Raw genomic sequence first — 13,825 nt, 5'->3', positions numbered from 1 at the left:
ACTAGGTATCGCTGAATGGAAGGCTGTCCTTTAAACTTGTCCTTACTCAAACGCGTACCCCGAGAGCCTAATCACTGTTGATTGACTCTGTGGTTTTTTCAAGCACAAAGTCGGGGCTTGTCCAACTGATCTATCGAGGCTGACTTAGTTTCCATAGGAAGGTAAAAACAATTGTCAAACTATGTTGGGGAAAATGCTTTTAAATTCCGCTTTTTAAACAGCACTTCCTCAGAGAAGTTCATTTAGGGCTGGGTTAGTTAATTAGTGTTGATATGGTGCAAAAAATCAAAACTTGTAGGCGAGATTCTAACTCGGATAAAAGATCTTGTTCGTTTGTCATTTCCACCAAACGGTTTAAGTTGCTTGTTCTAATCAAACTTTGTATTGCACAGATGTTGATAAAACTGTATACACACACAGGCATACATTGTCTGTGGTACAACAAAGCCAACTTTACCAAAGCTTTAACTGTATAGCCTACCCAGGCCAGATGAAACAGTCTGAAGCACAGCAATGTGTAATGTGTATATAAGGAAATGGTGTTTGCATACACCTATAAATACAAAATCACAATACAGAAAAGTTCATTTTATAAAACTAACATATTTTAATTTCGATAACTTTCATATCAAGCACGGTGTCAAACACTGTCACAGTTGATGTTTTACTTGTGTGATGTTAGGCTTTAGTTTTTTCATCACAAGTATTTTGTAATAGCCTAGTATAAAAAAACGATCAAAAGAAAAAAATTGTCGATTTTACATAATTTTCAATGGCAAGCACAGAAATGGCGTAAATGACGAATAAAATAAATGTAAGCGTGAAATAACTTATCAACAAAGTTAAGTTCTGAAATTGCGATGCCTTTAGTCATAAGACGTAAAAACTTCAATATTTTTATAGCACTACGCCTGATTACCTAAAGATACGGCCTGATTTTTCACATTCTGCAGCAGGGCCGGATTTAGCTGTTGGGGGGCCAGGGGCACTTTTAGATCAGGGGCCCCCCATGCAAAACAATATTTTGCGCCTACGGCGCGAAAAAACACCTCTACGTCTACAGTAGCATTAATCCTGCACTGCATTTTGCAGAATTTTCAAAGGCTGAAAGAAAAAAAAATAACACAAAATCACATTTTGTCCACGTAGGGCACCTGCACCCTCTGCTCCCTCCTAAATCCGGGCCTGTTCTGCAGATATTTCTAACTTTTGGTAACTGTCCGAATGAAATTTTTGAAGTTATAGTATTTTAACGTCTTGTTTACTGTCTTTCCCGGGTGACACAATAGATTTTAACATCACTAGGCGTTGAAAACAAAGGCAATTTGATTTTGAAAAGTTCAGTCAGACTGTTAATCGCTTTTTAACAGTTTGAGCGTTTTTCAACTTACCTTTTCTCATTTTCTACTACTTCCCCAAGGCAACAAAAAGCTTCTATATCAATACGAGTCAGCAGAAAGTAAAATTAGAAAATTTAGTCGGACACTGGCAGCAGTAGGCTTAGCGGTAATCAAAATGTGACAAATCAGGCCGCAACTCCAGATGGACATAATTATACAATAATATAGTTTTACTGGAACGATCACAAAATCTTTTTGCTGTGCTGAGGAAAGCAAAAATTAAAATTGTGAAATAGTTGCAACCGGGAGTTGCAATAGGTTATTTGAAGACTAAACATATTTTACCTTGTGATTAAAATATTAAGAGTTATCTGTTGCATGCCTAATATAATGCATGCCTAGAAAAACAAATTTAATTTATAAGCAGAATCGTTGTGTAAAACCATCATGATACTTGTAGACTTAGGCTACTATGGTGTATATAGGCCAGGTTGATCAAAAACTTTCTACCTCCAAAACTATCACAAATAATATAAAAAAGATGACTTCAACTTCACAAACTTTGCTGCAAGGGATTGGCTAATACTTTTATCGTCCGTTTGAAAAGAATCTTGACTTTTGCAGCACAAAACATGTTAGTTTTTATGCAGCTGTGTTACAAAAATATACACTAGGCTATATACGTTGGTTATATATAGCCTACACCTACAAGTTGCAGTGTGTAAGATTTGGATCTGGGAACTTCCAATGCCTACATTAGCTAGGTCACAATAAATTTTTCCTACCCCACGCAAAACAATTTCGTGATTTCACAATAGACTTCGTATAGGTTAGGTTTTGGAGCTGACGCGACGCTGACGTGTATGTGGGTGTAGGTTATTTCCAATCGAATAATTGCGTTGCTGAGGACTTTTCTTTTATGAATAACCGGCTAATGTTTATTATAATGCAATTATCATCTGTGGGCTATAAAGTTATCACTAAACTCTCACACATCAAAGTCTTTATTCTATAATAACGGGCCACGGCAGGCCCGGATTTAGGGGGGGGGGGGGCAGGTGCCCCGGGCCCCCCGACTTTTGAAGGGCCCCCCTACGTGGAAAAATGTGGTTTTGTGTTGTTATTTTTCCTTTCAGTCTTTAAAGTTTCTGCAAAATGCTGATACAGTGCTGGATTAATGTTACTGTAGACGTGGAGGTGGTTTTTACACGGGGGCCCCCCGATCTAAAAGTGCCCCGGGCCCCCATCAGCTAAATCCGGCCCTGGGCCACGGTCACCCATAGGTCATGAGGCTAGGTGTAAAGAAAATCATGGTACTGGCGTCATTCGAACAGCTCCCGAAACGATTTCGGCATTTGGATGCTCTTGAATTTGCCCACGCTTCATTACAGGGAGTGTTCAACTATTGGTACGGCTAGCGTATTTAAAAATGGCTCACTATCCATCATAATTTTCAAATCAAACGTTGTATTTTGGACAGATGACGTTGACAACATGAAAGATCCAGTTTTTAGATTTGTTTGCGACAAAGAAACCGTTCTCTACTCCCCCCTGTCACCCACATGTTATTGTAAAGAAAAATATCGATCTGCTTGTTAATTGTAGTTTAGCTACAGAACAGACAGGCTTAAAATTCAATCCTGTTGTCGGGTACTCTAATTGATTTGTTTTGAGAAATATTGATGGTGTTGATGGAAAATAATGCTTTTTATTTGTCCACGTAAGAGTGCAGACAGCAACAGTTTATATTATACGAATAAACAGAAGAAATGCATCGCAAATCCAACCAAACACAGCAATATAGCTTTTCGACTTGTTGAAGCAATGCCTTGCCCGCCATCAACATTTGAAGTATCTTCACCGTCTTCATCAGTCGGATTTTTTTGTTCAAAATTTTCAATAGAATTGACACCTGATGGTAGAAATTAACAGCTTGACTTTAATATCTTCAAAAAAAAAAAAAGTAACTTTAGCGGGTTTAACAAGTTTTATTACACAGAGATATAACATTATTAAAAAATCAACTTGAACGTTTTCGACACGTAGGCTACGTGTGTCCTCATCAGGAACTACTTAAATCTGCAATATACATAAAATGAAAATTATAAGATAAATCTGACTGTAACGACACTCCAGACTGAAAACGTTTGAGTTGATTTTTTTTAATTGTGTTAGCCTATCTCTGCGTCATAAAACATGTTAAACCCGCTTAAGTTACTTTGTTTTGTTTGTCTATGGTTCAACGAAGCAATCTCTCTACCAAAGCTTTATCTTCAAAAAAATTGACGAAATTACCGTCTTTATCTGATTTTTGTCTGACATTGTTTAGCTCACCATCATTTGGGGGGGAATTGTTTTCCTTACCATTTTCATTTGCATGATTTTCTACAGTTGCTGTCGTGGTGGATAAAGTCGTTGTGGTTGTCAAAGTCGTTGGCTCTGTCAAACATTGGTTTTAGTTTTGATTTTTTGGATATTTCAAACATCAATTATAAGTTTATCTAACTATTAGCCTATAGGCTACATTTTGTATATCATTAATGTATTATAGTATACAATTTCTCTGTAATAGCTCAGTTGGTTAAGCAATTGACTTTACAAACAAAGATACTTCAAGATCATGCGGCGCTGGTTCACCTCTTGAGGTGTGCGCTTGAGCAACGGATTTCAATGACAGCTTTCTATTCAACGGCTCATGGTGGGTGGAGTAATCCACAGAAAAAATAACTTTTCAAAAATCACAAACATCACTCTGACAATCTCGGTGACTACAGTCTTGCGTCATTGCTTCAAAGACTCTACAAGCAACTTATATGAAACTGCTAGGATCAAGCTCTCATAGAAGCTTTTTCAGTCCGAGGATACATTTCGGCAATTAATGGGAAAAAACTGTTTGTCTTAATTATATAGTTTAGGCTAGGCTACAATTTGATGTCCCTTAGGCTGTCGATAACCTCCCTGGTCTAGATTCCTGCGCCACCATTACTCAAAACACTAACAAAAAAATGCGACCTACGGAACTAAAAATGTTGGTTAGAGCTATTTCGTCGTAAATTACATAGAAAAGATATAAAAATTATCATATAAACTTGCCAGCGCATTGCAGAATGTAATTATTAGAATTGCATCAACCTAAAAAAGTGATAATTTATCGGAAACAAAACATGGCAAAATCTGCACAAATGAACTTGACGGAAACAATGTGGCCTATTGAATTACCTGCCAATTTTGAGCACAAGCCGTTGTTGTTATGAGGAAACTCAGAATCGCATGCCGATGCCGGTTCGCCTGCCGTGTAAGGCAGAACAGGTTGACTATTTTGGTTGTAGTACCTGTTCAATAAACACATGATTGCATCGTATTGGGCTTATACCGGCTTATACTAAACTTTAAAGTGAGTCGTGAAGCGATTATTTACTACAGTAGACTCTCACTGTAGACTTGCGGTTACGCTGCCAATCGTATAAGTCTTATAGGCTATACAATATACGTGTTATCTCAAAGGCTATTTTGAGCTGTTTCGTGACTCTAAATGGTTATTTCCTAAACATAGGCTATGCTCCAACCTCCAATCACAGGCTACTTTGAGGTACTATATAGACCAGTTTTCAACCTGGGAGTTGCGAGACGCCTGAAAATCCAGTGTAGGCTATCGTTTTCAATTCTTCGTTAGAAAACATAAAAAACTGTGTTATTTTGCCATCGACCAATCCTCGACCTGAGGCTATTCCTTTGTTTAAGCTTTCATACGTTGCAAAAGCTTCAATAATATAAAAGCATTCGACATTTTTTATCTAGTTCTTGTAGGCTTACTGTAGCTTACGTTGCTTTGGGAAAATTAAAGTTTACCGGTAGCCTAATACGCTATGGCAAAAAACAAGGTTATTTGGAACGGTATGTCAAATATGGATTTTTCAGTATCGTTTCCAATGGCATTAAAAAATTCAGTGTAGCCTATAGACTATTTTATTCAAAAGTTCTTTCAGCAAAGTTTACACACATTGATAAACTTGTTTAAAAAAATGCAGCACCAACCATCTCACTGAAACTCATTTAAATATATCCATAAAAAAATGCAAATAAATTCAAACGGTGAGAATGCGAAAATATAGCTTATTCTCATTATTCTTTCTCTTATAATCTAGCCAAGCTTGATAGAAAATGGAAATAATAACTAGTGGAAATGTAGCCTAATAAAAGTCGTAATAACATCGTGAAAAGACGTTTTTGGTTTCAGAAGTTTTTACGAACAGCAAAACGAGACATAACTAGATGTCGTCGTGAATCAAATTTGGTTAAATTTTGCATTAAATAGGCTTTTGTTGAAATTTTTATAGGGGGTCGCAAGGCTACGCTGATTGCTTTGAAAGGGTCGCGATGCAAAAATGGTTGAAAATCCCTACTTTAGAAGTTAGAGCTATAATGTTCCCTGCTAGCAAGCCCAACTGGGGCCCAGTAAAAATTTAGGTGGGCTTGTGGGCATACCATGTGAGTTGTTTATGGGCAGGGCCTCCGAGAAAAATCAGGACTAGTCGGGAAACAATACGAAAAATGGGCACTAACAAAATATTTTTAATCAAAAACAGAAGCAAAAAAATTATTATGCGTTGCATGTTCGTCTCAATAAACTTAGCCTACTTTTATTGGGTTGAAATTGAATTCCTTTCAACATTCGATCAACGTATTGATATGGTTAAAAAACTTCTCTCGATATGAAAGTCTTCACAATTTCCTCGATTATAACCTAGCCTACTTAGTATAGCTTTGGTATAGAGATAACCTACTTGCAGCAGAAATACCATTGTTGCTAACTATTTTGCCTAGAAAAATCGTAAACACACAATAGCTTAGGCCATTGGTTCTTAACATTTGACACTACCGGACGGTAGAAATAAAAAACAAAACAAAAATACCAGCCTGCAACCACAGTATCGAAGGCACGTTTATTTTAGGAGATGTGCGCTAGGAAATAAAAAGAAAACTTATGCAAAACTATATAAGCCTACTCAGGCGCGGATCTATAGGAGTTTTTTTTTTGGGGGGGGGGGGGGCCAGAAAATTTGAAAATCAATTGAAAAGCAAGAAAAAGATATAACAGATATGAACAATGATACTACGATATATACGATAGGCCTATGCTATAAAACAGAGTCCAGTGGTTCTCAACCTTTTTGTTTTGGTGGACCCCTTTGATACTTTCGAAGCAGTCGCAGACCGTTAAAAAAAATTTATCTAAAATTTCGGTATATCGCTTCTCCTATAATGGAATCAAATGTTTCATAAGTTTCGAAGCGACACACTGAGAAAAAATTGCTAAACTCGCAACGCACTTATGACGACTGATGACATTGACGAAGTTATGTTATGAGCTTTATGTTAGCACACAGCATCAAAAATCAGTAATCTACATTTTGATTTGTTGTTTTTCAATAAATTTTTACCAAAATCAATAGAATTTTGCGACCGCTACATACAATTTCTCCCTTTTTTCATTTTTAATCAATGTTAATTCGTTATAATCTTTGTCATTGCAAAACTGTGAGTGGTGATAGACTGCTGAGTAACGTTTGCATTTCTAAGTTAAGCATTGATCAATAGACTGCTTTCTCAAAAGAATTAAGTTGAACATAGCCTTATTACAAAATTAATTCATTTAGCCCAGTGGTTCCCAACCTGGGGGTAAATTACCCTCAGGGGGTAATTTGCCTATTTTCCGGGGGTAACGAGACCCGATTTAGAAACAGTGAAGGTTGTCAACTTTATAAAAGTGAAGGAATTGAACAGCCGTCTTTACAAGGAACTGTGCAAGAAGATGGGAGAAAGATACGAAACATTACTGTACCACACAGAAGTACGATAGCTGTCTCGTGGCAAAGTGATAACCCGCCTGGTCGAACTTCGTGAGGCTGTCCATGTTTTTCTGATAGAAAAGAAATCCGACTTGGCTGAATACTTCTCTAACCAACAGTGGATTTCCTAGCTGTGCTACCTGGCTGATATCTTTGGTGAATTGAACAAAGGCAATGTTTTAATTGAAGGCATAAATGCAACTGTGATCGACACCAAAGTAGCCGGAGCAGCATTTATCGCAAGAGTTAAATTGTGGAACAAGCGAGTTGGAAGAGGCGCAGTTTCAGACGCTTGACATGTATCTCGAAGGCAATGGACTTGAGTTGACAGAGGCGTTGAAGGAGAACATAGCTAACCACTTAGGCCAGCAAGCTAAGAAGATGGACAACTACTTTCCGAATTTGAACACGGCTAGTCTCCAATGGTGCACTGAGCCCTTCACATGTGATGACAGCCAGGTGGATGATGACGACTTTCCGGCCAAAGAAGAATTTATCACTTTCTGAATCAACAAACAAAGTGCTGAAACTTGATTTCAATGGGAAAGGCTTAGAACCCTTCTGGTTTAGCAGACTCCAGGACGCACCAACATTAGCGACACGGGCATTAAATATCCTGACATCTTTTTCAACAACGTATCGCTGTGAACAAGGATTTTTAACTGTCTTGGGAATGAAAACAAAAAAGCGCAATCGCCAGGATGTCGAAAGCGACACAAGAATCCTCAGTAGCCTACCGCAAAGCCCAGGATCACAAAGCTGGCGGCTGAAGTCCAGGCCCAACCTTCGCATTGAATGTTTACAACGCATTGTTATCTTGTATTCAGTATTGTATTGCATTTTGATTGTCATAGTTAGCCCTTTGAAATACATAGCAATAAACACTTTTGTTTTTGAAAATTGATCGTGGGGGTAATTGGCTCACTTCAAGGTGGAGATTAGGGTAACAGCCAAAAAAAGGTTGGGAACCACTGATTTAGCCTATATGATATTTTTTTTAGTTAAGGAACCACTGAAATAGACATTAAAACAGCCATTTTCATCAATTGTGAATGTTTAAAAAATAAATTTTGCTTGAATAAAAATTGCTAAGCATGCAAATTAAACTAGAAATCTGGTTTAAAACCCTGTATGCAGTGTCCATGACCAATTGGACATTTGTATGTTTGCAGGCATATACGGTAATTCATTGAAATTAAACTGAAGACTAAAAACTGTAAAACAGCCATTCAAGGTTTCAGATTGTTTCAACTGACGTCTTTGGTTCAGCATTGGTTTCAGCTGAATCAGCTTCAACAAATGTTGCTATTAGAATGTATTTGAAGAGGTATGAAAGAAAATAACCGAGTCTGATCGATGGATAATTTCAACCATAATAATAACAAAAAATTATCCTCCCCCTCCCCCGGGATAAGTTAAGTCAGCCGTGGAACTAATATCAGCTGTTTAGAAGCATATCAAACCATTTGATGCGGAAACATACAACTTCAACAATTCTTCACACAATTTCGGGAGGGGCCTGGGCCCCCTGCCCCCCCCCCCATAAATCCGCGCCTGGGCCTACTGAAATATTCGCCTGTGGCCTATTCCATGTGTGCTGGGACAAAATTTATTTTAAAGTTGCTTGTATAAAGTAGATCGTATAAGTAGGCTATCTATAAATATTGCATAAAATAGTCTACTATTGAGACTGAAATACAAAGTCCTGGTTTGTACGCAATAGCGGGTCCAGAAAAGAAACATGAAGGGCACCACGATAAATGACACAAAAATTCTTAGCGAAATAAACAATGTAAATTTTAGAGATCCAAATTTTTCCTTGTTTGGGTTGCATTTTGTGTAGGCTATATGTAGCCTACTTTAATATTCTATCTTCTTGCTTAAGACTCGCACTCTGTATTTGACTCAATGCATCCAACTGAAATCTAGATTTCTGCAGCAGCTATAGGCTACCACAAAGTTTGGATCAATTTTTTATGGCACATGATTTTAACAGCACACCATTGACGAAAGTTATGCCTAGTCTAGTAGTCTTATATAATAATCTTTGTGGGAAGTCTTGTATATTGGTTCGCGGTGTCACCACCTTACCATATAGGCAGGGGCGCAAGAAGTAGGGGTGCTCAAGGGGTTGCAGCCCCCCTAGAGCTAATTCAGCCCTCCCTAGAATTTTCGATAATTGCTTCAGCCCCCCCTCCCCCCTCTAGAAAATTCTGACAATTTAAGGTACATAACATATTTTTAGAGGATTATTCGTGAATGTAAATCTTTATTCATGTGGCTTTTTGGTTCCGATGAAGAATTGCCTGCAATTTGTTGGATTTGTGTTCTACTCGTTGGTGCGTTCGTGCTTCTGCCCTCGCTCGTGTTGTTAACTGCTACCCTACCCTGTTGCAATGTCTGACCGACATGACAGAAGATAGTGCAATGCGAGGAGACGCATGTGCAAAGATATGCGGCTTGGTAAAACAAGCACGCACGATGAGGCTTTATTTTGCAATTAGCCTACCTGCAACGGCGAAGTTTTTCAGCCTGCAGAAGCCGTCGCAAGACAGCTCCAAAACAAGAAGATCTCTGCTTCTTCAGCTTTGGAATCCATCACCATTCTCCGCAAACGGATCAAAAATCTCAGAAAAGATGAATCCGTTTCCAAGCTTATGGAAGAAGCGAACGTCTTTGCGTCTGCCAATAACCTAAAGACGCCAAAGGATCCCCAAGTGAGCAAAACTCCAGCAAGATTTCGAAACACAGAGGAATCAGATGCTTTGTCGTCTGCGCGGAGAAGGAGCGTGAAAACGGCAATACATCGAAGCCCTTGATTTAGTTCAAGCTGAGCTTGATCGAAGATTCGATTAGGCGGATCTGCTTACAGCAGCCAACAGAGAGAAGGCCCTTCTGAGCTGTGCAAACGGTGAGGAAAGATCTGATACTGAGATCAGCTTACTCAATGCCATCAGAAAAGATCGTCTAAAAACGGAATTTACCTTGCTCAGCGATGTTGTAAGTGGAAAAACCGCAAACTCCCCTCAAAAGGTTGCTGAGATACTATCGCAACTAAACCCTCAAACACTAGATCTTTTCAAAGAAACGCGAAAATTCGTGGAGCTCTGCCTTTGCCGCCCGGTTTCAGCTGCATCATCAGAACATTCTTTTTCTGCTCTAAGACGCCTGAAAACGTCGTTTGTTACACAGGAGGGGACCGAATGCATGCTACCAGTTATAAATGTTCCCCCACATAAGGGTGGTTTGGGGGTCGAAGCCTCCCAGAAGTTGACAACACTACCGCAGCTTCAGCCCTCCCTAGACAAAAATAGTTTCCGCGCCACTGCATATAGGTCTAGTAGGTTGACCTATACATAGCGCATTTTACTTCATACTTCTACAGTAGGGTATAAACACCGGAATAGGTTAATTTAATTGTTGACTACTGCATTTTGGTGAGTAATGTGTTCTACTTTGGATTTTGTATTAGCCTACGTTTTCAGTTTTTGAGAGCCACAAAAATTCACACCTTTTATATCTAGACTACTGCTGAAAACATACGCTTCCTACGCTGCTGTTAGGTCAATTAAATGGTTAAGCGAGCAAAAAAAATTGTAACTAAAAATTACATGTTTTGTTTCGATTTTAGGTGGGGCACGTGATCAAGTGCTTTCTCTGGATCATCGCATCAAATAATAAAGATTTTGCAACGCCTGAATTGATGCACAACATTGATATTATGCTGTTCAATCGGTTTTGAGTCATGGTGAACAGGGGCTCCGAGAGGGGGGAAAGTCGAGCTACTTTCCCCCCTAGCATAACATTGTAAAGGAAAAACGAGTAGTTTTTCGTTTTGTCACTTTTGAGGGGGGCCCATTTTTACTACTAAAATAAAAATTTATCAACTTAAAAATAAACAAATTTTTGAATGAAATGCGTGGTTACAAGTATTTTTCGATCATTGTAGATCCTAGGCTACTTTAGATGTTTCTCATAAGAACAAACCATTCTCGTATTGAGTCCGGCTATGTTAAACTGCTTCAACACGTGGCTGTGGCTCGTTTGCTGTTTTGTTGTAACCTGTTCTTGTTTTGTTTTGTTATTTTTGTTGTTGTAACCTGTTAAACCTGCTGATCTCTGTATCACTGAACGTTTTATCTTGTTTTAACTTGAAAATTAGTGCAGCTTTGGCTAAGCGTATATTATGTTTGCTTGAACAACTGCACCTTGACATGAAAAACTGCGTTTGTCAGGCATATGATAATTGATCCAACATATTTGGAAAAGTGTCCAAGCAAGATTTAAGGAAGTAAACCCTTCCTGCCTATTTTCTGTTTATGGATGTCATTGCTTAAATGCACTAGAGTTGGAGTTCATGTTATGCAGTGTTGTCCAAATATTATATCATTTTTGCGTAGTCTAATTGATCGACTAAGCTTAGGCTATGTCATTTTCAATTGCAGCCAAGTCAGATAGGAAATTCTAAAGAAAGTTATCCCATTTCCAAGCAGCCTACCTGAGCAGTTTCAAACCTGTGCTTCTTTGCATTGTGTAAATTAGCCTACAGTCCTAAGCGAGATTCACTCTACTAACCTATTTATGCAGCGATAAAGAGCTGTGCAATGTTTTTCGACCCCAGAGGAGGCTCACACGACGACAACGAATGCACAATAAGTTGATGAATTTAATAAAGTTAATGGAAGAAGTAATCAACGTTACAGAAAGCTTGAAAGTAGGCTACTCGCAAGCTTAAGTTGTTATAGGAACTATGAATTTAAAAAAATATTTTATTTTTCTGGGGACGGAACGCTCCAACAACTCCGCTTCGCCAGCTCAATCTTACAAACGAAATTTATTCTACTGTACGCTATGTTGCAAACAGGGCTGGATTTCAGCCGGAACGGTCCGAAACGCCGCTCCGGAAGCTCGATCAAAAAGTTGACTTTTCCGGAACGGCGTTCCGGAAGCTCAAATATTTTATGCTCTTATTATGCTTTGTCCTGTTTAGAGTAGCGTTAAGATGGTGTTTGTAATTTGTGTCATTCATTTGATCCGTCATTGTGCAACCTTGAGGCAGCTTGACTGTCCTAGCGCCACACCCCGACGTTTACATTCGATATTTTATTGAGCCACCTTATTACGTCAGAATTATTTTTTCATGTATTTTTCCACTTTTATTACTGATTGTTTCCCGCTGCTTAGCACCACTCTTAGTATGCCTTGCCCTATTCAGAGTAGGCTTGTATGTCTGAGCAGTCGTGGTATCAATTACAAAAATAGCGCGCCAATCAATCCCCGCATCTTCTATCATCACTTAGTAAATTCCATCCAAGATCGCTTGTTGAATTCAACAGACTCGTCATTTATTAACGCCTGCAAAATACTTGATCCAACTACCTGGCCAGAAGACACAGTAATGACACACGGAGAAAACGAAATCATTGAAATGGCAAAAAGATTGCGCTTAGATGAACGCGAAGCTGTGAAGGAACTTCGTGAATATGTAACTACGAAAAAAAGATCCCAGAGTCTTCAAAACTTGATAACGTCACTAAAATCCATTCCAATTTAATCGAGCGAGTGTGAACGCGGATTTTCACAAATGAACCTCATACTGACATCTGACCGTGTTTCTCTACGCACTATGTAACTGTTTCAAGTTTACTTTTTATATGAATGGTCAGTCCTCCACTGAGAAAGTTGAATGTCTTGAAAAATTGTGGAACTTGTTGTAATTTGTTGTGTTATGGTTTCACTAAAATACAAATATTTCCATTGAACAACGTTATATCATCTATGGACTATGATACTTACTTCAGCAACGTTTTAAAACACGTACATCAAGTGTGTTTGTTTTAAAATCTTATAAGGGCATAATTCTGAATCTCTTCCACAGCACCTAGCGCATTTGGAAAGTAAAAAACTAGCGCTCCGGAAGCTAATCTTCTGGAAATCCACCACTGGTTGCAAAGGATTCGCTTGCTTTTGATTGTTGATACATTTGTGACACAGAGATTTGTGAATAAACTAACTCAAATATATCGATAAGTTTGAAGTCCTATGGAAATATCATTGTATGTCTGATGTGTAGTTGCGGGCATGTGGAAGAAATGTAGGCAATGACATTTTGGATGAGTTGGCGCTACTTTTGAAAAAAAGCTCCCTAGCAAACTTGATCTGCAAACTGGAACACATCACCCCGTGATATCTAGTCAAGGAAATCATTGATTGCAACTTTCGAAACAATTTTTCAAACATTTTTGTTGCTTTGAAAATTTGTTAAGTAAAGCAGTAGCTAGGCTACCTCCAACGGTTGCGAGTTGAAAACGCTCCACCACGACTCAAAACCGAGTGAACAGTTTATGCATGTTGTGCATCAAATTAGACCTTGCAAAATCTTTATTATTTGATGCTGTGATCCGTAGTGGATGGAATGCTTTGTTGAGCTATTTTCATTGCCCGCATTGTGTGTTTACAATAATTCTTTCTCTATCTACTGTAGTGTAGGTTATACTAAAATAACCACCACCTATAAAAATTTCGATTCACAACATGACTGGAACCAACGCTGACGCAGTGACGCAGACTTGTCAAAGGAGGAGACGTTATCACCGACCCAAAAGCGGCTCTTCCAGGATTCCACACAACAAACAG

At 38.6% G+C, this 13,825-nt stretch overlaps 1 protein-coding gene across 2 annotated transcripts in view; it reads right to left on the bottom strand.

Moving 5' to 3' along the window:
- Window positions 1-405: 405 nt before the first annotated feature.
- Window positions 406-13,825, bottom strand: part of LOC145784465 (cysteine-rich venom protein VAR8-like) — a 28,080-nt gene continuing 14,660 nt past the window's right edge. The window contains exons 6-8 of one of the 2 annotated variants that reach the window (XM_082596283.1): window positions 4,560-4,672; window positions 3,675-3,779; window positions 406-3,252 (exon numbers count right to left, since the gene is read on the bottom strand). In XM_082596283.1, the coding sequence (XP_082452409.1) occupies window positions 3,089-3,252; window positions 3,675-3,779; window positions 4,560-4,672 (382 nt within the window). In that variant the 3' untranslated portion in view covers window positions 406-3,088. The remainder of the gene's footprint in view (window positions 3,253-3,674; window positions 3,780-4,559; window positions 4,673-13,825) is intronic. The other variant, XM_082596284.1, reaches the window with a different exon arrangement.

Source organism: Aplidium turbinatum, chromosome 15 (assembly GCF_918807975.1).
Source record: "Aplidium turbinatum chromosome 15, kaAplTurb1.1, whole genome shotgun sequence".
Taxonomy (NCBI): domain Eukaryota; kingdom Metazoa; phylum Chordata; class Ascidiacea; order Aplousobranchia; family Polyclinidae; genus Aplidium; species Aplidium turbinatum.
This window is presented reverse-complemented; position numbering and strand designations above follow the sequence as displayed.